Genomic DNA, 22,375 nt, shown 5'->3' on the forward strand with positions numbered 1-22,375 from the left:
ACTCAGAGAGGAGCCGCTCAGAAGGACCAGGACCACAAACTTCATTGTGGTAGATGCCCCCTCAGCCCACAACGTCATTCTAGGCCGACCGATCCTCAATGAATTCTGAGCGGCAGTCTCAACATACTGCCAGAAGATCAAGTTTCCGGTAGGAGACCTGGTAGGAGAGGTCAAAGGCGACCAATTGGTCACTCATCACTATTATGTCGAGATGGTCAAAACCAAAGCTAAGTCCGCTCGGAAGGTGCCCCAACTAGAGGTAAGCGCCATCACTGAAAATCCTACTACTCTAGTCTATGAAGAAAAGGAAGAAGTACAGATCCATCCCTGCCGAGCGGAGGCAACAACTTTCATCGCGTCCGACCTGGGAACTGAGCAAAAGGCAGAGTTGGTCGCCTGTCTCTAACAAAACCACAATGTATTCGCGTGGTCGACGCACGAGCTCCCCGGGATCTCGTCGAGTGTCGTGCAGCACGAGCTTAACCTCCGACCAGACGCTCGTCCAGTGAAGCAGAGAAAGAGGGACTTAAGCGCCAAACAAAATTTGATCATCCGAGCAGAAATAGAGAAGCTCTTGGAAGCCGACCACATACGTAAGATTCAATTCCCGAGCTAGCTCGCGAATGTAGTGCCGGTCTCAAAGTCTAGCAACAAGTGGCGAGTCTGCATCGACTTCCGGAACCTCAACAAGGTGTGCCCGAAGGATTACTACCCGCTGCCATGTCAGATGGTAGACTCCACTACCGGGTGCGCGCTAATATGCATGCTGGATGCATATCAAGGGTACCACCAAGTGTCGCTTCCTCAAGAAGATCAAGAAAAGGTCAGTTTCATCACGACCGATGGAACCTACTGCTACAATGTCATGTCGTTCGGACTAAAGAACGCTGGCGCTACTTATTAGAGGTTGATGAATAAGGTGTTCCGATGGCAGATCAGCCGCAACATGGAGGTATATGTCTATTTGGCACTCAGGACTGTGTGCATATATCAAAGAGACCTACCAGACACTCAGGACGCACGAAATCAAGCTGAATCCAAGCAAATGTCTATTTGGCACAAAGAGCAGGCGATTCTTGGGTTACATCGTCACCAAACGGGGCATCAAGGTGAATCTCAGCAAAGTGAAAGCACTACAAGATATGCCACCGCCAAGGAATCTCAAGGAAGCCCAACGTCTCACCGGTCGGATAACTGCACTATCTCATTTCATCTCCAAGTCAGCCGACCGGAGCTTGCCGTTCTTCAAGATATTACGCTGATCCACTAAATTTCAATGGGATGAAGAGTGCAATCGGACATTTGAAGAATTGAAGGAGTACCTCAATTCATTGCCTGTATTGGCTAAGCCAACTCTCGGTGAGCCACTCAGAATTTATTTATCCTCGACCGAGCATGCGGTCGGCTCGACACTAGTTAGGTCGAACGGCGAGGAACAGCCAGTGTACTTCCTGAGTCATATATTGAAAGATGCTAAATCCCGATACACCGATCTCGAGAAACTGGCTTTTGCGTTGGTGCTCATTGCGCGAAGGCTTCGCCCCTACTTCCTCGGCATTCCATCATCGTGATGATCAATAGTCCTTTGGGGAGGGTCCTTCTCAATCTTGAAATGTCCGAACGGCTAATCAAATGGATGACGAAGCTCAGCGAGTTTGATATCCAATACAAGCCCCAAACGACCATCAAAGCGTAATTCCTGGCGGATTTTGTCATTGAGGTACAGAATCCTGAACCAGAAGTCATTTGGAGAATATATATAGATGGTTTATCCATTCGGCAAGGGAGCGAGATCAGAATACTACTTATCTCCCCCAAGGGGAGTGGATGCAGCTGTCCGTTCGGCTAGACTACCGGGCAACCAACAATGAAGCCGAATATGAAGCACTTATAGTTGGCCTATAAGTTGCCTGACATGTCGGAGCCGTTAATGTCCTCATCCACTCGGACTCGCAGTTGGCCACTTAGCACCTGGCCGGGGTGTTCGAGATAAGCAACACACGGCTCAGGCTATTCTTAGTTGAGCAACTTTCAAGGTCTGTAATATCTGATCGCCGAGCGGAGCAGCCACAAACTAGCCAAACGGCCATTATCTCCGATCATTATATCATAGATTGAGCGTGTAATACCCACTAAAGCTTGTAAGATAAATATGAGGAGGTTTTACCTTAGAAAATAATAGGAAGTGAGTTGAACCAGGAAAAAAAAGAAAAAAAATAGGGAGAGGTCAAGGATTGAACCTTGAACCTCTTATATTATATTTCATAGAATCAATGGGTAATAACCAGTTGGGATAGAAATAATATGTTGATAGAGGGGAAATTCATGATAAAGGTAAGAGTAAAGCTAACCTGAAACAAGTAAAGAGCAGAGAAAGGCAACAGCCTTCCTCCTTCCTCTCCCTCTTCCTCTTAGATCTTGCAAATTTTAAAGAGGAGTTAGATTCATTTATTTCACCATGAATGATGAGGATAAATAAATAAATAAAATAAAAATAAAAAAGGCTAAGGGAAGGAAAGCAAAACTAAGTTTACCTCTTCCCCTTAACATAAAAGAGAATATGTAAGGGAAAATTCTATTTCTCTCATTTCTCTCATCATCCTCTCCCTCACCGAAACCACAGTCCCTCTCCTCCACCTTCAGCCCCAAAGCCAAATTTTCTCCTAAGAAAACCTAAGATACAAGGAGGACTTAGCAAGGGAATCAAGGAAAGGAACTAGAAGAAGAGGCTACTTCTTCTTCACCATACTTTAGATCCACAAGAGAAAAGGATGTAAGCTTCCCCTCACCTGTGGTACAAGGCTTTTATGTGTTTTTCAGATTTTATGAAGATCTTAAAACCTAGAAACAAGTTTGAGAAAATTCGGCTAAGAAGAGCTTTCAAAAATCTAGTGATGTTTAACTAGTCTCCACTACATGATAGATTTTCTATGCCATGGAAAAGGGTTCTTCTTCATGTTTTTATACCTATATGATGCTTGATCAGAGAAGTACTTAACCCTAGAATTTCGGCCAAAAATATTTTTAAGAGGCTAGGGAAATTTATTGTTTTACCCAACTAGTACAAGGTTCTTCCTATGAAATATTAAGGATCATGTATTAGTTTTCTTGCTTAGAAGATATTTGAACTAAAAGAAAACCCACTCATATGTTTCGGCCAAGAAAGGGTTTAGGGTTAGGAAGACCCTTAAATTTAAATAAACATGCTCATGTGATAGAATACAAATATCTTAAAAGAGTTGTATGTTTGAATATTGCTAGAACTTCATGAACTCTTTCTTAGGGTTTTCGGCCATGATGAGATGGATAGCTTAGAAAAGCTTAAACAAAATTTTAATATGCTCAAGACCTCTGTGATGTTTAGATATGAAAGTTGTCTAATGCCCTCATGCTTAATTAGTGTGTAGAAAAATTAGTTATATGACATATGACATGTATGATCACAAGAGTCCAAGTTTGTTCATGAACCAAATTTATATATATGTTTCTTAGTAAATTTTACCATGAAATTTACTTAGGTTTTTCATGCTTTAGGCCACTTAAAAACCTAGCTAAAGAATGGTAGGTTTCAGCCATGAGAAAAAAAAAGAGAAAAAGAAACCTAGAAAGCCTAAGACACAATTCATATGTATGCTCATTATGCTTGTCTTTACACATGCTATGAAACTTGTATGACTTCATATGTTTTTATGTTACTTGAAGCAAGTTTAAACACTGATGAGTTTCTGCCAAGTAGGATTTAAATGACCTAGAGGCCCTAGAATTTAAACCAAAGGTGTTAAAATGCTTCTTATGAAAATATGATAACCTATTGATTGTGTCACATGCTTGTATGATTTTTCCATGACCTAAATGGACCATTGTAAGTCTCGGCCATGAAGGTTTAGATGCCCTAGAAACCCTAGGACTTAAATTAAATATGCTCATGTCACTCTACATGAAATATGATAAGTAGAAAGCCAAGGTTCAATTGCTATATGTTGCTTTATGACCTAAAATGATGCTAGGGTATGTTTCGGCCATAACTATTGGATGACGCCTTGTATGAATTTATACATAATGTTAGTCCAAGTTCACATGCTTGTATGCTTGTTTGTAGCCCTAATGAGAACTTGTTAAATTTCGGCCATGACATATGTTAAGGGCTTGAAGAACTTAGGAACTAATTCAAATGTGTCAAATGTGTTTACCTTGTTCCTTGGTAAAAATGTTATAAATATGATTTAAAGTTGTCCATGCTTTTATGTCATATGGAACCTTATTTTACACCTTAAGGTTTCGGCCATATGAAATTAGGGACTTGAGGAACTTAGAAATTAAGTTAATCATGTTTATAATGCTTCCTATGAAAATGTTATGATGATAATTTAGGTGCCACATGCTTGGATGTTGTGTTTAACCTAAATTGAGCCCTAAAGGGTTTCGGCCACAAGGGTTTAGGAAGCTTAAAACCAAGATAAATATGATACCATGTTTCCTATGATAGGATAATCACAAGATACACCCTTATGCTTAATATGTATGCTTGTGATTTATGACGTATGATATGATATGCATGTTTTTATGATATGATATGCATGCTTTTATGATATGATATGCTTTGTGCTTAAATTATGCATGCTTATGATATGATATGTGGTTAAATTATGCATGCTTTGATGCTATGTTTAGTATGCATGTTTTATATGGATCTATAATGCCTAATAGTTGCATGATTTGATCATGATATATTGTTATGACATATGTGTTGGACTGGTATATAGGTAACACAAATTTTGTACAAAGGTCTGAACTTTTCCTAGCTACCATGTGTTCTTTTAAATTAAATTTGGATCGCTCTGCGGAACTTAACACGTTTGATCCAAAACTTAATCTATTTGTTCTTCTTTAGGTTTTGACTTGGATCTCCTGGAACTTAACACGTTCGACCCAAGTCTCCTTAAGTTATTAATTCCATTAAATATTAATTTCCATAATTGGTACTGACGTGGCGAGGCACATGGCCTTCTTGGATATGGGAGCAACCACCACCGACTAGACAAAACCTTTTGAAGCTAATATTTAATTTCTTAAAATAACTTTAGGTTAACCAAAGAGAACAATCAAATCAGAAAAGAAAATACAAAAGAACACAACATCGAAAACATATTCGAAATTCTAGAGCGTAAGCCTCTTGTATTTGGTATTATTTCCATAAATAACTAGCATGATGCGGAAAGAAAAATTACTAGTTATACCTTGTAGAAAAACCTCTTGATCTTCTACCGTATTCCTTACCTCGGACGTTGTGTGGGCAACGATCTTCCGAGATGAGAAACCACCAAGCACCTTCTTCTCCTAGCTAGGTTCGGCAACAAACAAAACACCAACCAAGCTCTAAGAGATGCAAGCTTTCTCTCCTTCTTCTTCTTCTTCTCCAAGTAGTATCCGCCCTCCACAAGAACTCCAAGCTTTAAGATCAAGAGGAAGAAGAGAAAAGATGATGGCCGGCCACAACACCAAGGAAAAGAGGGAGAGAAAATAATAGATGTTGTGTCTCATGAAGGCACCCTCACCCCTTCTTTTATATTCCTTGGCCTAGGCAAATTAGGAAATTTAATTACAATAAATTTCCTCAATTTCCTTGACATGATTTAATTGAGAAAAATAAAATAAAATTTCCCAAATAAACCTACATTGGCCGGCCACATTATTGGAGAACAAATTGGACAAGTTTCAATCAACAATTAAAACTTCCTAATTTGTTTTCAGAAATTTTAAAAAATAAAATTTCTCTTTAAAAATCTCTTCATGTTTGATAAAAGGAAATTTCTATAATTTTAATTTTATCAACATGTGAATAATTTTAAAGAGAAAATAAAATATCTCATCAATCTACAAATAAGGAAATAGATCTAATCTCTTTCTTTAATCTTTTGTAGATCTTTTATAAGAGAGATATTTTAATTTAAATTCTCTTTAATAAATTATTTCTTCCACATAATAAAAATTAAAATTAAAATTCCTTTTTAATTTAATTTGGCCGACCCCCACTAGCTTGGGTTCAAGCTAGGGTCGGCCACCTAGCTTGTTCCCAAGCTAGCTTGCCCTCTAGTGTGGGTATAGAAGGTGGGTATAGGTGGGTATAGTACTCTATAAATAAGAGGCTACGATAGGACCGAGAGGAGTTGGTTTTGGTCTCCGATAAAATTAAGCATCCCGTGTTCGCCGCGAACACAACTTAATTTTATCAATGATAATTCATTCCACTAGAGAACTATCATTGAACTACCGCAATCCCAAATTATATTTTTGGGCTCCTTCTTATTATGAGTGTGTTAGTCTTCCCATGTTTAAGATATCGAATGTCCACTAATTAAGTGAGTTTGACAACTCATTTAATTAATATCTAAGTCCAAGAGTAGTACCACTCAACCTTATTATCATGTCGGACTAAGTCCACTGCAGAGGTTTAACATGACAATCTTTATGAGCTCCTCTTGAGGACATTATCAACCTAGTATCTCTAGGACACAGTTTCCTTCTATAATCAACAACACACACTATAAGTGATACCATTTCCCAACTTATCGGGTTTATTGATTCATCGGACTAAATCTCACCCATTGATAAATTAAAGAAATAAATATCAAACATATGTGCTTGTTATTATATTAGGATTAAGAGCACACACTTCCATAATAACTGAGGTCTTTGTTCCTTTATAAAGTCAGTATAAAAGAAACGACCTCTAATGGTCCTACTCAATACACTCTGAGTGTACTAGTGTAATTATATAGTCAAGATAAACTAATACCTAATTACACTACGACCTTCTAATGGTTTGTTCCTTTCCATTTTAGTCGTGAGCTACTGTTTATAATTTATAAGGTACTGATAACATTATCTTCTGCATGTGACACCACATGCTATGTTATCTTCAATATAAATTAATTGAACAACTACAAACAAATGTAGATAATTTGACCAAATGTGATTCTTTATTCATAATGAATGTTTACAAAGCTTAGGCTTTCAGTATACACTCCAACAATAATGTATGCCTAAGTGATGCATACCTTTATGATATGATGTATGCCTAAGTGATGCATACCTTTATGACATGATGTATGCCTAAGTGATGCATACCTTTATGATATGATGTATGCCTAAGTGATGCATACTTCTATGACATGATGTATGCCTAAGTGATGCATACTTTTATGATATGATGTGTGCCTAAGTGATGCATGCTTTTATGATACATGATATGTATGACATGTATTTTACTTTATATGTGAGTGGCTTGTACCAAGGGTGGGCTCCATAAGCGCCCCGGGGACTAAGGACCTCGTTAGGGATGGGCTCCTAGGTGACCCTAGGACTAAGGGCCTAGTATGTTTGCCTCGTAGGGTTCAAGACTTGCTACCTTGGACCTACAAGGTTGCGCGCAATATGTAAGTGGTACATGTTGAGATTATTTTCAAGTATATATGTAAAAGAAAATGGTTTTAAAGATCATGAGACATACACATGTTTTGCGGATACATGTTTTCCAAAATCATATTGCATACACCTTATGATTATGCTATGTTTCATGTTATGCTCTTGATTATGATATGCCATGAAGAGGTATGATTACGTTATGTTCATGCTATACCTTATAGACATGTTTCGGCCATGGATTTATTGATGCTTGATATATAGATTTCGGCCATGGATATGATGATGCCTTGATGTACATGTTTCGGCCATAGTATGATGCTTTGATATACATGTTTCGGCCATGCTTTGATATACCATGATACTTGTTGTTATGCCATGTCTAGCTATGTTTTATGCAATGCACTATGTATATGTTTCGGCCATGGTGATGCTTGATATGCTATGACTAGTTGTGATTATATTATGATGCATGATATGCTTGAATAGAATGCTATGTTATGCCATGATTAGTTGAGATTATGACTTGTTGATGCATTCTTGATTATGTGCTGATTGTTGGTTTTAGTGAGTAGGAAAGGAACTTACTGAGCCATGAGTGCTCATAGCTTACTTTCCTTATACCACAGATAAAGGAAAAAGCTGGATGAGTTTGAGGAGCAGCAGGAGGGGCAACGAAGATGTGTGTGGCAGTGGCTAGGCAACCAAATAAATAAGAACCTGCTTAAAGTTTCTTTAAAGAACTATGCATTGGTATTTTATGACTTGTGATACCTAAACATGTGTGGCTTGACATTATGGTTCCACTGGATGTTATGATTTTGATGCCATGTGATAGTATAGTTCAAAAGAAATTTAAAAGAAAAGTTTTTATTAAAACTATGAAAATTATTTTAAGTCTTCCGCTGTTTTAAAAAGAAAAATTTATACGTAGAGTATCGTAGCCCCGTCCCTTAGGGTAGCAGGGAGGGCGGGCGTTACAGCAGGTGTCTTTAGTGGCCCACATTGACTGGATGGAGGGACTTACCTTCCCAAATGACTGGAAGATGGCGCTGACGGAGTTTCTACAATCGGGAGCTACACCATCCGATCGGGAGGAGGCCCGCTTATTAAGAAAGAGGGATGGTCGATTCACCCTGATCGGAGAAAAGCTCTATAAGAAGGCTTTCTCTAGGCCCCTACTTAAATGCATCAGGTCGGAGGATGCTGACTACATATTGCAGGAGGTACACCAAGGGTTATGTGGGGGACACCCGGGCGACCGCTCATTAGCAAGGAAGGTTTTACTTGCCGGATACTTCTGGCTGACCCTCCAAGAGGATGCCGCTCGGACGGTGGCCACCTGCTTGTCCTGCCAGAAGTATCACATCCTCTCACACCGGCCGACCGAGGAGATGAAGGCGTCCGCAGTGGCCTATCCGTTCGACCAGTGGGGCATGGACATCGTGGGGTCTTTCCCCATGGCGACGATTCAGAGGATGTTCCTGCTCATCGCGGTGGACTATTTCTCCAAATGGGTTGAAGCTGAGCCGCTGGCAAGGATAACCGAGTAGATGGTCATGAAGTTCATTTGGCAGCACATCATTTGTCGGTTCGGGATCCCGCGCCAGCTCGTCTCTAATAATGGAAGACAATTCATGGGCCAAAGGCTCAAGGAGTGTGTTGGATCGAGATCGCGCTAGAGGGGGGGTGAATAGCGCTCGCGGCTATTTCGTACGTATTGGAATCAAAAACAGCATTAGAGTAATTAAAGCAGCGGAAAAAATAAGCAAGCACACAAGAACTGTAAAATACCGGAAATAGGCGAATATGAATAAGGGAATTTTCCGAAATTTTTAGGAATTTTTCGGGAATTTTTCGGAGCTCGTATGGACGAGTTAATGGGGATAAAAATGGGACCTGGAAAAGCCTGTTTAGGCTACCCCATTTAAGCGAGGAAAAGATTATATTTATATATCCTTTTCCTTTTATTTTCTTTATTTATTTTCGTTTTCTTTTGTCGCCGTTTCTTCCCTTGCCGAGCCATCCCGACGCCGCCTTCCTTCTTCCTCCTTGCCCTAACCGCCGGCGGCGGTTACTTCTCCTCAAGCGTACAACCCCTCGGCTACTTCCTCTTCTTGTGTTCTCCTACCCGAGCTGAAGCCCTCCTCTGCCCTAGCCTTGCCGTGGAGTTCCCAGCGCCGTCGCCTGTGACTTAACATCGTCGGGTGTTGCTCCTCAGCCCTCGCGTCGGCCTTCCCTCTCCTTTCCGAGGCAGCGCCGGCCACGGGAAACCTAGCGCCAGCTAAAGCTTTCCCTGCCTCGTGTCTTTGATCATCAACTACACTCCTCCAGTGGATCCTTCTCAGCCGAGCCTTACTCTCGATTAGTTGGAATTGGCCGAGCAGTGCTTTACACAGGGTCTCCTTGCTGCCACATTTGAGAGATCAGCGGCTCTATTGTGGATCCAAGCATCACTGGTTGGGGATGATCCCCAGCTTCGACACCAAGTTCCAACAACAAGATCTATGGTTGTGAGTTGGCAGGAAGATATTTAGATTTAGGTAAGTTGTGGTTTGATTCATATGTATCAATTTAATTCAGATTTGGTTGGTGACATGGTTGGTTTGGATACTTAGGTTGTAAGGGGAATTGCTGATTAGGGTACTTGTGTGGAGGATTGCGGCTCTACCTAGCTCCGACCAACATTTCCAGCGTCGACAGTGGCTTGGTAGTGAGGTAAGGAGTAGAGAATTTGTATCTTTGCTGTAGATTCTATGTTGTTTGAACTATTGTGATGATAGATTTGATTTGGGTATGAGGTAATTAATTTGTACTTGTGTACTTCCTGACTAACGATCCATACTCTAGGTTAACTAGAGGTATTTGGTTTGGAACGACAGCAGGTGTCTTCGGCAGTGACTCAACAGCCGAATATACATATTTGGGTGGATCTAGGTTTTTATGTGGACAAGTTAATTGATGATCAATTAAGGTTAATCGATAATTAGGGTTTCCTAATTGAATTAAGAGTCTGATTTAGTTATTTGATACAGGTTGAGTAACTAAATTATTTGTGTTTAATTAGGTAGGTTAATGATTATGACTTAGGGTTTTGTCCTAAGTTGTGTTGGGAATTTTATTTAGCAATTCATTTGAATTATTAGCTAAATAAAAATGTATATATTGGTGATACAGGACTTTGATTTGAGACGGTGTCTCGACGGGTATCTCGATTAGCGTATTGGACCATTTCGATTGGAGGCGGGTACTTTTGACTTATGTCATTTGATATGCTTAGTAATTAAATTAACATGTTGCATTAATTGTGTTTCTTATCTGTTTTCGGTTAATCACTACCCAAATCTTACATGCTTGATTGATTGATTGGTTTTGCATCTCAGGTATATTTTACCTGTTTATACATGCTTATAGGGGTAGTGATATGCCATGCTTGACCATGTTCAGGACCTAGGTTTTATACCTTCTGTATACCTTTGGATTGTTTTGGATTCGTTGACCTTTGATGCATTTTTATATATATGTGGATTAGGTCAGGATATTCTTGTGGTTAGTGCCATGCACCATTTGCATGATTGCATGCTGTGCGATAGTCCGCTCCATTATTGTTGAGCACATCGCGAGTTACATCTGCGCACACCACCACTCATGGGTTAGTGGTGGTCGATTCAGGTGAGTGTGTTGCAGCAGGGACTCTGTTAGGCACCGTTGGTCCGCTCATGGGTAGTGTGACACAACGTGTTATCCGTGGATTCCTCCCGTCTTTGAGTCAGGAGTTGAGGCATTGCGCTCTCATCTATGATTTGGAGTAGGAGGATAGGTGTACTCCGGCGCATCCGTCCACTCGGTCACCATCGAGTAGTGAGACAGTGTGCCAGTTGTCTGACCCTACCCACTCGGCCTCACTTTTGTATGAGATGATCGACTGGCGTCAGGGGTGACTAGGACGCATCATTGGCATCATATGCATGATGCATTTATTGCTTGTGTTTGTGTTTGCTGCATTTATATGCTGCATATTGTTTGGATACCTATGTTTGCCATGCATACAGGATTCCTATACCACTCGGACTGTTTGACCTTATATTCAGGACCTGGTTAGTACAGCATTCTCCTGTTTACTTTAGATGCATTTTTTATCTTTCTTATCAGGAGACTGTACGCATGATTAGTGCTAGGTGTTGTTTCTTTACTTTGCATATCAATTGTACCTACTGAGTGTTGGACTCACCCCGCCTCCATTGTTGATATTTTCAGGTTGATGCTGTAAGGAGGGAGTTCCAGTCGCTAGTCCTCACTGCACGTAGTGCTGGTCCTGCAGACCTCCAGGATATGTTTGGTTTTCTTTGGTTTCTTTCTGTTCTAGACTGTTTGAACTCGTTATGTTCTGGATTTATTTGCTTATGGACATGATATAGATTTTATTATATTGATGGATTTGAATTTGGTTTTTATTCTACTACATGCCTGCCTGGATGGCAGAAGAGGTGAGTTCGTCGGTTTTGAGCTTTACGAGTGTAGTTGAGTAGGGTGGTTTTTGAGTCAGAGTATTATTACTGCGTGGTTGTGTCAGCCAGAGGCTGAATATATATATAAACTGCGTGGTGATTGATTTTTTATTATTGTTATGATTCCAGCCGCCTGTGGCTGAGTATTTAGTGCTTGTAGAAAATTTTTGATTGTCCGCCGTACAGGGGAGATGCTGCCGAAATTTTCTCGGACAGGGACTCTTCTAGGGGCGTGACAAGAACACAGGTTGATTTTTCTTTGTTCGGAGCCTAAGGCAACTCCTACTCGAAGGCCCGCGATCCTTGATCGCTTCCGGTGGGCAACAACTATAAGCTCGATTATTACAAACTAAGTATTACAAGAGATGCGATAAAAGAAATCTATACCGACGACAAAAACGAGAAATCTCGGAGTTCTGGGTCGTCGGAGACTTGTAGCAGCACTTCTGGGAGTCTTTCGGAGTAGCACGTTGAGTAAAGAAGACTTGGAACACGTTGGATTGAGCTGCTGGTCGAACCCCCTTTATAAACAGTGTTCAAGGCGCCTTAAACAAGCTCCAAGGCGCCTTAAACCTGAATTTTATCCCGATCTGCTTGCTGGGATAATCTTTTGACTGCCGCGACTTGAAGGCGCCTTAAACCCATTCAAGGCGCCTTAAACCCCTCCGAGGCGCCTTAAGCCTGCTCCTCGCGCCAGCTCAGGATTTTGAACCCGAGGCACCTCCAAGCCCCATGGAGGCGCCTCGGACACTGTTCATCCGAGGAAAATCATCTTTATTTTGTACCAGCAAGATATGTTAGTCCCAAACAACATCCTGCAACACAAAGTTAGCACAAAATAACATCATGGATAATAAAGAATATTTAAGACAGTCTTCGGACTGTCCGGGTCTGACTTCGGATGTCCAACCGGAAACCCTAGGTCGACCCGACGCCTACTGTTCCCTCTACGAGGAACGCGTCCTCACCTACTCCACTCAGGAGATTTACCTGTTGCCAGTACGATCCTCCAGATCGACTGGACTTTTGCTCAGCACTCGATACTTCCGGACTTTCTGCTGGACATCCGCTTCCCGGCTAGTCCAGTCTTTCACCTGGCTCGCGACACCAGGACTTTCCACCTAGGGTTACCACCCCCTAGGACTTTTTACCTGAAGTCATTGACCTGCCAAGACTTTCCGCATAGGGTTACCACCCCCTATGACCTAGGGTTACCACCCCCTAGGGTTTTATACCTTTGCCTAACCGCAGTTAGGATTTTCCTGAAATCCTCAAGTAGACTTGTTAGAATACAAAACATCTTAACTTTGAATTCTTTGCCATTATCAAAACACGAGTTCGATCGTCGGATGCTTCCCGCACCAACAATCTCCCCCTTTTTGATTATGGCAACTCAAATTCAAAGTTAAGTAATCCAGAAAATAAATCACCATTTAATACAGGCAAATTTGCTAATTACAAATTTTGCAAAAACTCTATGCTCCCCCTTAACTGTTGCTCCCCTTAACTGTTGCTCCCTCTTAACTGTTGAATTTTACTACTCTCCCCCTTTGTCATATATCAAAAAAAAATAATAGACTAGATATTTCTTAGTTAAGTGCAAAGATAGATTTTAAAGTTAGCTAGGCTCAGTAAGGATGTGAATATTAAGATTGTAATGTTGCATAGATGGAAGTATTGATAGTAAACTTAAGTTTGGATAATATTTTAAATTTGGTTTAGGTTCAAATTCAATTGGTCCTTAAGTCCAAGCATGAGTTATAATCACTTAACTTACTAGGTATCAGAGCCCTGAGGTTCAAAACATTCTTAACTAAAAAATTGAGTATCCTTTATCAGCTGTCTAACCTTTAGTTACTTGCTGATTGTCTACAGGACAGTAGCTTCCACTTGGTTAGTCAAGTTAAGTTACTTTGGTCCAGATAGACTTGACTAGAGCTTGAGGACTTAACTTGATTAATGTATATTGCGTATTTAACGCCCAGACTCATATTGATGCACAGATATAAGCATTCTTGAGTCTAGGCTTTACCCTATGCATCTCACGCCGTTCTATGTTTTTCAATCACAATCAAGGTATACCTAGGTGCTTGTGAGATGCTCTGGCTTAATTCTAGGAGAACATGATTTCTAGGGGGAAAGCCTAGGCTATTTCAATTTTTTGACAAATCTAGGAAATTGGGAATTTTGAAAATTATTTTTCCTAGAAAAAAATGATAAGTAAATCCAGAATTTTGAAAAATCTAGGAGTGGTGAATAGGATTCTTCGTGAGATTAATTGAGCTGATATTATCAATAAAGATTTGTGTATTTTTATACTCTAGTTGATAGTCTTTTAACGTATGCATCATCCACAGTAGTTGAGATGCACATTCTCCTAGAGCTATGTATTCAGCTTCTGTGGTGGATAGAGCAACACAATGTTGCTTTCTGCTTGACCAACTTACTAGGCACTGACCTAGAATCTGGCAGCTACCACTTGTACTTTTTCTGTCTAGCTTGCAGCCGGCATAGTCTGAATCAGAATAGCCGTAAAGGTCAAAGGTGCAAGTTCTTGGATACCAAAGTCCTACGTTTAGAGTTCCTTTAATATACCTAAGTATTCTTTTAACGTATGATAGGTGTGACTCTTTTGCACAGGATTGGTATCTTGCGCACATACCTACTGCAAACAATATATCGGGTCGACTTGCAGTTAGGTAAAGTAAGCTACCTATGACACTCCTATAGTATTTTGGGTCAACTGGTTTTCCTTCAGGGTCAGAGTCAATGTTTATGTTGGTTGCCATTGGAGTATTTATAATTTTTGGGTTTTCCATACAGAATTTTTTAATTAACTCTTTAGCATATTTAGTTTGATAGATGTAGATTCCATCTTTAGTTTGTTTAATTTGTAAGCCTAAGAAGAAATTAAGTTCTCCAACCATACTCATTTCAAATTCACTTTCCATTAATTTGACAAATTCTTTTAAGAATTTTGAATTAGTTTAGCCAAAGATTATGTCGTCAACATAGATTTGGGCTATAAAGATGTCTTTACCTATAGTTTTCACGAACAAAGTCGGATCGATTTGTCCTTGGTTAAATTCTTTAGATATTAGGTAATTAGATAATCTTTCATACCATGCTCTAGGGGCTTGTTTTAGTCCATATAGTGCCTTTTTTAATTTAAATACGTGATTAGGGTAGTCTATGTCTTCAAACCCTGGAGGTTGGCTTACGTAGACCTCTTCCTTGATAAAACCATTTAAAAAGGCTGACTTAACGTCCATTTGGTACAATTTGAATCCTTTATTTGCTGCATAGGCTAATAACATCCTAATGGACTCGAGTCTAGCTACTGGAGCATAGGTTTCATCATAGTCTAAGCCTTCGACTTGACTAAACCCTTAAGCTACTAATCTTGCTTTGCTTCTTATTATATCACCGTGATCATCCAACTTGTTCCTAAAAACTCATTTGATGTCTATTATTGATTTATCTATGGGTTTAGGTACAAGGTCCCAGACTTGGTTTCTCTTAAATTGGGCTAATTCTTCTTGCATTGCAATGATCCAGTCTGGATCAGGCAGGGCTTCTTCTATAGTTTTAGGTTCAATTTTAGAGATTAGGGCAATCTGGCTAAGGTTTCTATAGGATGATCTAGTTCTGACCCCTAGGTTTGGGTCACCCAAAATTTGGTCAGGTGGGTGAGAGGTACTTACTCTAGTTGGTCTTATCTGTGAGTCCGAAACTGGTTCTTCTGACTCATTAAGATTAGGTTGGATTTTATCATCGTCTATAGCTCTTGGATTAATGTCAACATTTTCATTTATATAAGGTAAGTTGTTTTCTTCATCAAATATTACATTAGTTGTTTCTTCAACTTTCGATGTATTTTGATTATATACTCTAAAGGCCCTACTGGTAGAGGAGTATCCTAAGAATATTCCTTGGTTAGATTTGGGTGTAAATTTTCCTAAGTAATCTTTAGTATTTAAAATGTGAACTTTACACCCAAATACTTTTAGATAGTTTAGATTGGGAATTTTATTATAGTAGAGTTCATATGGTGTTTTATTGTGAAATTTATTAATTAAAATTTTGTTTTGAATGTAATTTGCAGTATTTATTGCTTCAGCCCAAAATTGATGATTTAAGTGATATTCGTTTAACATAGTCCTAGCTGCTTCTTGTAATGTTCTATTTTTACGTTCCACTAGTCCATTTTGTTGGGGGGTTCTAGGACATGAAAATTCATGTTGGTATCCATTTATTTTACAAAATTGGGTAAACCTATGATTTTCAAATTCCCCTCCGTGATCACTTCTTATTCTTTTAATTTTAGTATCTTTTTCATTTTCCGTTAAGTTGCAAAAATTACTAAATATTTCATAGGTTTCATCTTTTGTTTTAAGAAATTTTACCCAAGTGTACCTAGAGTAGTCATCAATTATTACTAAGCAATATTGGTTCTTGCTTAGTGATTTGGCTCCATGTGAATCAAATAGATCAAGGTGAAGGAGCTCAAGTATGGTCTTGGATCTTTCTAGGTTAGTTGACTTGTGGGTTGATTTGGTTTGTTTTCCTTTTTGACATGCATCACAGATTGAATTTTCAATAAATTTTAATTTGGGCAAACCTTTAACTAGACCATTTTGACTCATTTTTGAAATGAGTGTAGTGTGAGTGTGACCCGGCCTTCTGTGCCACAATTGGGTTTCCTCTTGTTGTGTCAGGAGACACTTTATTGAGGATATTGATAAATCAATTGTGTAGATGTTATTTTTCCTAAGTCCCTTAAGTTTAATTTCTGGATTTTCAATATTTTTAACTAGACATCCAGATTTATCAAAATTAACTAGGTATCCGCTGTCACACAATTGACTTATACTTAGTAAATTAAAATTAAAATTTTCAACCAATAAAACATTTCGAATAATGAAATCGGAACTAAGTTCAATATTACCTTTTCCGATTACTTTAAGTTTACCGTTGTTGCCGAATGCAACTGATCCTAGACTCTTGTACTTGAGTTTGGTAAACTTCAACTTATCTCCAGTCATATGTCTAGAGCATCCACTATCCAACATCCATTGATCCAATTCCTACACATGAAGTAGTTGAATTGGTTTCTTTTTAATGAATTTAAAGATAGCGTGATTGAAGCAGACTCCTTAGATTTTCTATTCTATTGTATTCAGGGTAATTTAGCAAACATTTATGTTTATTGAGTTTAAAAATAGTTTTGAAATAAGTTTTTTTTAAAATAATTTTTAAATTTAAGTTTTTAAAATAATTTTGAAATTTAAGTTTTTTAAATAATTTTGAAATTTAAGTTTTTAAAACAATTTTGAAATTTAAGTTTTTAAAATAATTTTAAAATTTAAGTTTTTTAAAATAATTTTGAAATTTAAGTTTTTAAAACAATTTTGAAATTTAAGTTTTTTAAAATAATATTGAAATTTAAGTTTTTAAAATAATTTTGAAATTTAAGTTTTTAAAATAATTTTGAAATTTAAGTTTTTAAAATAATTTTGAAATTTAAGTTAATTAATTTTAATTTCTTAGTCATCTCACCTGATCTAGGTTGTCAATCAGGGAATCCTATAATTGTTGTGAGATGAATTATTGTTGAATTAAGGGTCTGGTTTAACTTTGTGTTAGATTCAGGTTTATCTTTGGGTTCAACAAGTAAGCATTATTTGGATAAACTTCTGGGCTATGGTGAGTCACTCGGAGCTCATTAAAGTAACCATGCCTTCGAGGTTTTCCAAATAGTCCTACCCATTGAACTTAATACTAATCCTTGATCTAACTAGTTAGGATCCATTTAAGGGTAGCTTCGGTCAGTTCCACTTGGTCAAATGCACCGGGTCGAAGCCATATCTTCCTAGACATGCGATGCCCAAGTTTCCATAACGTACTATCATCCAAAAACTTCACCAGTACTGTGGGTCAAGTTAAACCTAGTCCTTTTTAAACTAGCCTTAATTACCCTGCCGGGTAATCTACTCTTGTTTTACCCATTTCGGGTAAATTAGGTTCAGTTACCCTGTCGGGTAGTTCAGTTACCCTGTCGGATAGTTCAGTTGGAGGTGCCAGCTAGTTTGGATCCACCATCTATTTTTGAATTTTGAATTTGGAATTTTAATTTTGAATTTTAAACTTAATTTCGAATTTTTTAATTTTGACTTGAACTTTAAATTTAATTTCGAATTTGATATTTTGATTTTGAATTTTAAATTTAATTTTGAATTTTTTTAATTTTGATTTTGAATTTTAAATTTAATTTCGAATTTTGATTTTGAATTTTAAATTTAATTTTGAATTTTGATTTTGAATTTTAAATTTAATTTTGATTTTGAATTTTAAATTTAATTTCGAATTTTTAAATTTGATTTTGAATTTTATTTTGAATTTCAAATTTTTAATTTTGATTTTGAATTAATATCGTTTTCCTTTTAGCTTTCCCTGGATCATAGCCTCGATTTGGTCTATCGAGGTAGTATATTTGATCTTTCGGAACCCAGTATTGGCCAAGTTCAACTTGATTGATTAATTTAGACTTGGGGACCCATGCTTGGACTAGTTTACTACCTTGTTTGTTTATTAAAGATAAATAAGATCTATATTTCTTTTTTACTTTTATATCCCAGTCCAGTTTTGTTGTAGACGGCTCTTTGTGTTCCAAGAATTAGGTCCAAATTCTTGGATCCCAGAGAAAACCGTTCTAACATATTTTTTAAGTCTTTTACCTGATTTTTCAAGCTAGAGTTTTCTTCCTCAAGTTTTTGAACTTGAGTTGAATTTCCAGTTTGAACTTGATCAGGTAAAGAATTAGTGTTTGACACTTCTTTAAGGACAGCTACTTCCTTTAGAAGTGATTTAATCCTAAGGTTTGATTTAGCTAGTTTGCGAAGTAAGTAATTAACTAAATTGTTAAGCCTTGGAATACTTACATTGGATTCTGGCCCTTCTAAAACAGATGCGGATCCGTGGCTTTGCTCGGACTCGGCTTCTGACTCGCTCTCGATGATCTGGTCCCGGGCCATCAGTGCGAGTAGACTTGTTTGATCAATTTCATTGTCGTCGTCCTCTGAAGAAGATTCATCCCAAGTTGCTTTCAGGGCCTTCTTTCTTCTTTGCTTTTTGGCCTCCTTTTGGTTGGGATAGTTGGCTTTGATATGCCCCTTCTGGTTGCACCCGTAACAAGTGACTTCGAATTTTACCTTTGAGTTCGGTTGGACCTCCCTAGACTGAACTGCCTTCTTCAGATCTTTCTTGTTGAAGCCCTTCTTCTTCTTGTAGAGCTTCTTCACAAGGTTCACGAGTTCGCTGGTCAGTTCATCCTCTGAATCTTCTGAGTCGGATTCATTTTCTGATTCCGATTCAATTTTTCGCCGTACTCTTGATTCCCGTGTTCGACTCATACCTGCAACCAAGGCAATACCCTTCTCGGATGGCTGTGCATTAGTTTGTTCATGAAGTTCAAATTCAAAAAATAACTCGTCTAACTTTAAAGACGATAAATCTTTGGAAACCTTGTAGGCATCTACCATTGATGCCCACAACGTACTCCTTGGAAATGAATTTAATGCGTACCTTATTACGTCCCGGTTTTCGACTCTCTGTCCAATTGCATGAAGAGAGTTGAGAATGTCCTGGATGCGCGCGTGCTGCTGGCTTGCCGTCTCACCTTCCTGCATTTTTAAATTATACAATTTATTAAATAATAAATCTCGCTTACTTACCTTGGTTTCCGAGGTGCCCTCGTGAAGTTCGATCAGTTTCTCCCAGAGTTCCTTTGCGGTTGAAAAGGGACCGACTCTGTTGAGCTCCTCCTTGGTAAGACCGCACTGGATGGTGCAGGTAGCTTTGGCGTCGGCTTCCACCTTTTTGATGAAGGCTGGCTCCCAGTTCTCATAGGATGTAGGCTTACCGTCTGTATCAGTTGGTAGTTGAAGTCCTGTCTTGACTATCATCTAGGTGTCGAACTGGATCTTCAGATATATCTCCATTCGCCTCTTCCAGTATCCGAAGTCTTCTCTGGAAAATAGTGGGGGACGAACAGTGCTATATCCTTCTTGTTGAGTCATTTTAGTCCTAGATAAGCAAAAACAGAAAGATCTATTCCAAGACTGTGTCTTGGATTGTAGTGCGGGAGGAAAAAAATAACGAGCTCAAATGGTATTGACCAACTTTGAGCAACACTGATTAAAAAAATTAGAACTTTAGCTAATTAGCTATTTCTAATTGACTCCGAAACAAAATACCATGAAAAAAAAATGTTTTGAATGGTGGTTGCACCAGTTCAAAACAACCCCGCTCTGATACCAATTGTTGGATCAAGATCACGCAAGAGGGGGGGTGAATAGCGCTCGCGGCTATTTCGTACATATCGGAATCAAAAACAGCGTTAGAGTAATTAAAGCAGCGGAAAAAATAAGCAAGCACACAAGAACACAGGTCGATTTTACTTCGTTCGGAGCCTAAGGCAACTCCTACTCGAAGGCCCGCGATCCTTGATCGCTTCCGGTGGGCAACAACTATAAGCTCGATTATTACAAACTAAGTATTACAAGAGATGCGATAAAAGAAATCTATACCGACGACGAAAACGAGAAATCTCGGAGCTTTGGGTTGTCGGAGACTTGTAGCAGCACTTCCGGGAGTCTTTCGGAGTAGCACGTTGAGTAAAGAAGACTTGGAACACGTTGGATTGAGCTGCTAGTCGAACCCCCTTTATAAACAGTGTTCAAGGCGCCTTAAATAAGCTCCAAGGCGCCTTAAACCTGAATTTTATCCCGATCTGCTCGTTGGGATAATCTTTTGACTGCCGCGACTTGAAGGCGCCTTAAACCCATTCAAGGCGCCTCCAAGCTGTCTAAGGCGCCTTAAGCCTGCTCCTCGCGCCAGCTCAGGATTTTGAACCCGAGGCGCCTCCAAGCCCCATGGAGGCGCCTCGGACACTGTTCATCTGAGGAAAATCATCTTTATTTTGTACCTGCAAGATATGTTAGTCCCAATCAACATCCTGCAACACAAAGTTAGCACAAAATAACATCATGGATAATAAAGAATATTTAAGACAGTCTTCGGACTGTCCGGGTCTGACTTCGGATTTCCAACCGGAAACCCTAGGTCGACCCGACGCCTACTGTTCCCTCTACGAGGAAAGCGTCCTCACCTACTCCACTCAGGAGATTTACCTGTTGCCAGTACGATCCTCCAGATCGACTGGACTTTTGCTCAGCACTCGATACTTCCAGACTTTCTGCTGGGCATCCGCTTCCCGGCTAGTCCAGTCTTTCACCTGGCTCGCGACACCAGGACTTTCCACCTAGGGTTACCACCCCCTAGGACTTTTTGCCTGAAGTCATCGACATGCTAAGACTTTCCGCATAGGGTTACCACCCCCTATGACCTAGGGTTACCACCCCCTAGGGTTTTATACCTTTGCCTAACTGTAGTTAGGACTTTCCTGAAATCCTCAAGTAGACTTGTTAGAATACAAAACATCTTAACTTTGAATTCTTTGCCATTATCAAAACACGAGTTCGATCGTCGGATGCTTCCCGCACCAACAGAGTGGTCCGAAGGGTACGACATTCAGCAAGTCTTCACTTCAGTAGCCTACCCTCAGAGTAATGGGCAGGCGGAGGTCGGCAACCGAGAAATACTTTGGATCCTGTGCGTTCGGCTCGACCACGTTGGAGGGAGTTGGGTAGATGAACTCCCCAGCATGCTATGGGCAATCCGCATGACTCCCAAGGAAGGGACCGGGGCAACGCCCTTCCACATGGTATATGGCGGCAAAGCGGTCGTCCCCGTCGAAGTCGGGGTTAAATCTGACCGGATACAACACTACAACGAAGATAACGCCGAGCAGAGGCTTCTAGAGCTGGACTTGGTGGACGAAACGCGCGCTAAAGCGATCATCTGACTGATGACATACCGAAAAAAAATGAGGCAAAGCTACAATCGAAGGGTGATCCCAAGATCATTTCAGGTTGACGACTTGGTGTGGAAGAAAGTAAAACCGGTCAACGACGTCACCAAGCTAGAAGCCCCATGGGCTGGACCCTTCAGAGTCGTGGAGAAGCTTCGTTCGGGTGCCTATTACTTAGAGGACGAGGACGGGCGGCAACTAGAATGACCGTGGAGTACGAACCATCTCCAGCCTTATCGAGCCGGATGAGAGGTGTGCTGATGTGATCAATGTACCTTTATATCCCTGTGTTCCTTCGTTGCAGGACAAGAAATAAAAGATTAAACTTCCAAGCTTTGTGCCGAACAGCATGCTAAACGGTCGAGCGGCGACCTTAAACCCGAGTCTTCGTCAAATCATTGAGCGACGATCTTAAACCCGAGTCTTCATCAAATCGTTAATCGGCGGCCTTAAACCCGAGTCTTCGTCAAATCGTCAAGCGGCGATCTTAAACCCGAGGCTTCGTCAAATCGTT

General features: G+C 39.7%; 1 protein-coding gene across 1 annotated transcript; it reads left to right on the plus strand.

The window, feature by feature from the left end:
• Window positions 1–21,480: 21,480 nt before the first annotated feature.
• Window positions 21,481–21,855, plus strand: LOC122031412. Its single transcript, XM_042590530.1, has one exon. It carries the CDS (start codon window positions 21,481–21,483, stop codon window positions 21,853–21,855), a length of 375 nt encoding a protein of 124 aa, XP_042446464.1.
• Window positions 21,856–22,375: the final 520 nt, after the last annotated feature.

The sequence above is a fragment of the Zingiber officinale genome, chromosome 11A (genome assembly GCF_018446385.1).
Source record: "Zingiber officinale cultivar Zhangliang chromosome 11A, Zo_v1.1, whole genome shotgun sequence".
NCBI lineage: Eukaryota > Viridiplantae > Streptophyta > Magnoliopsida > Zingiberales > Zingiberaceae > Zingiber > Zingiber officinale.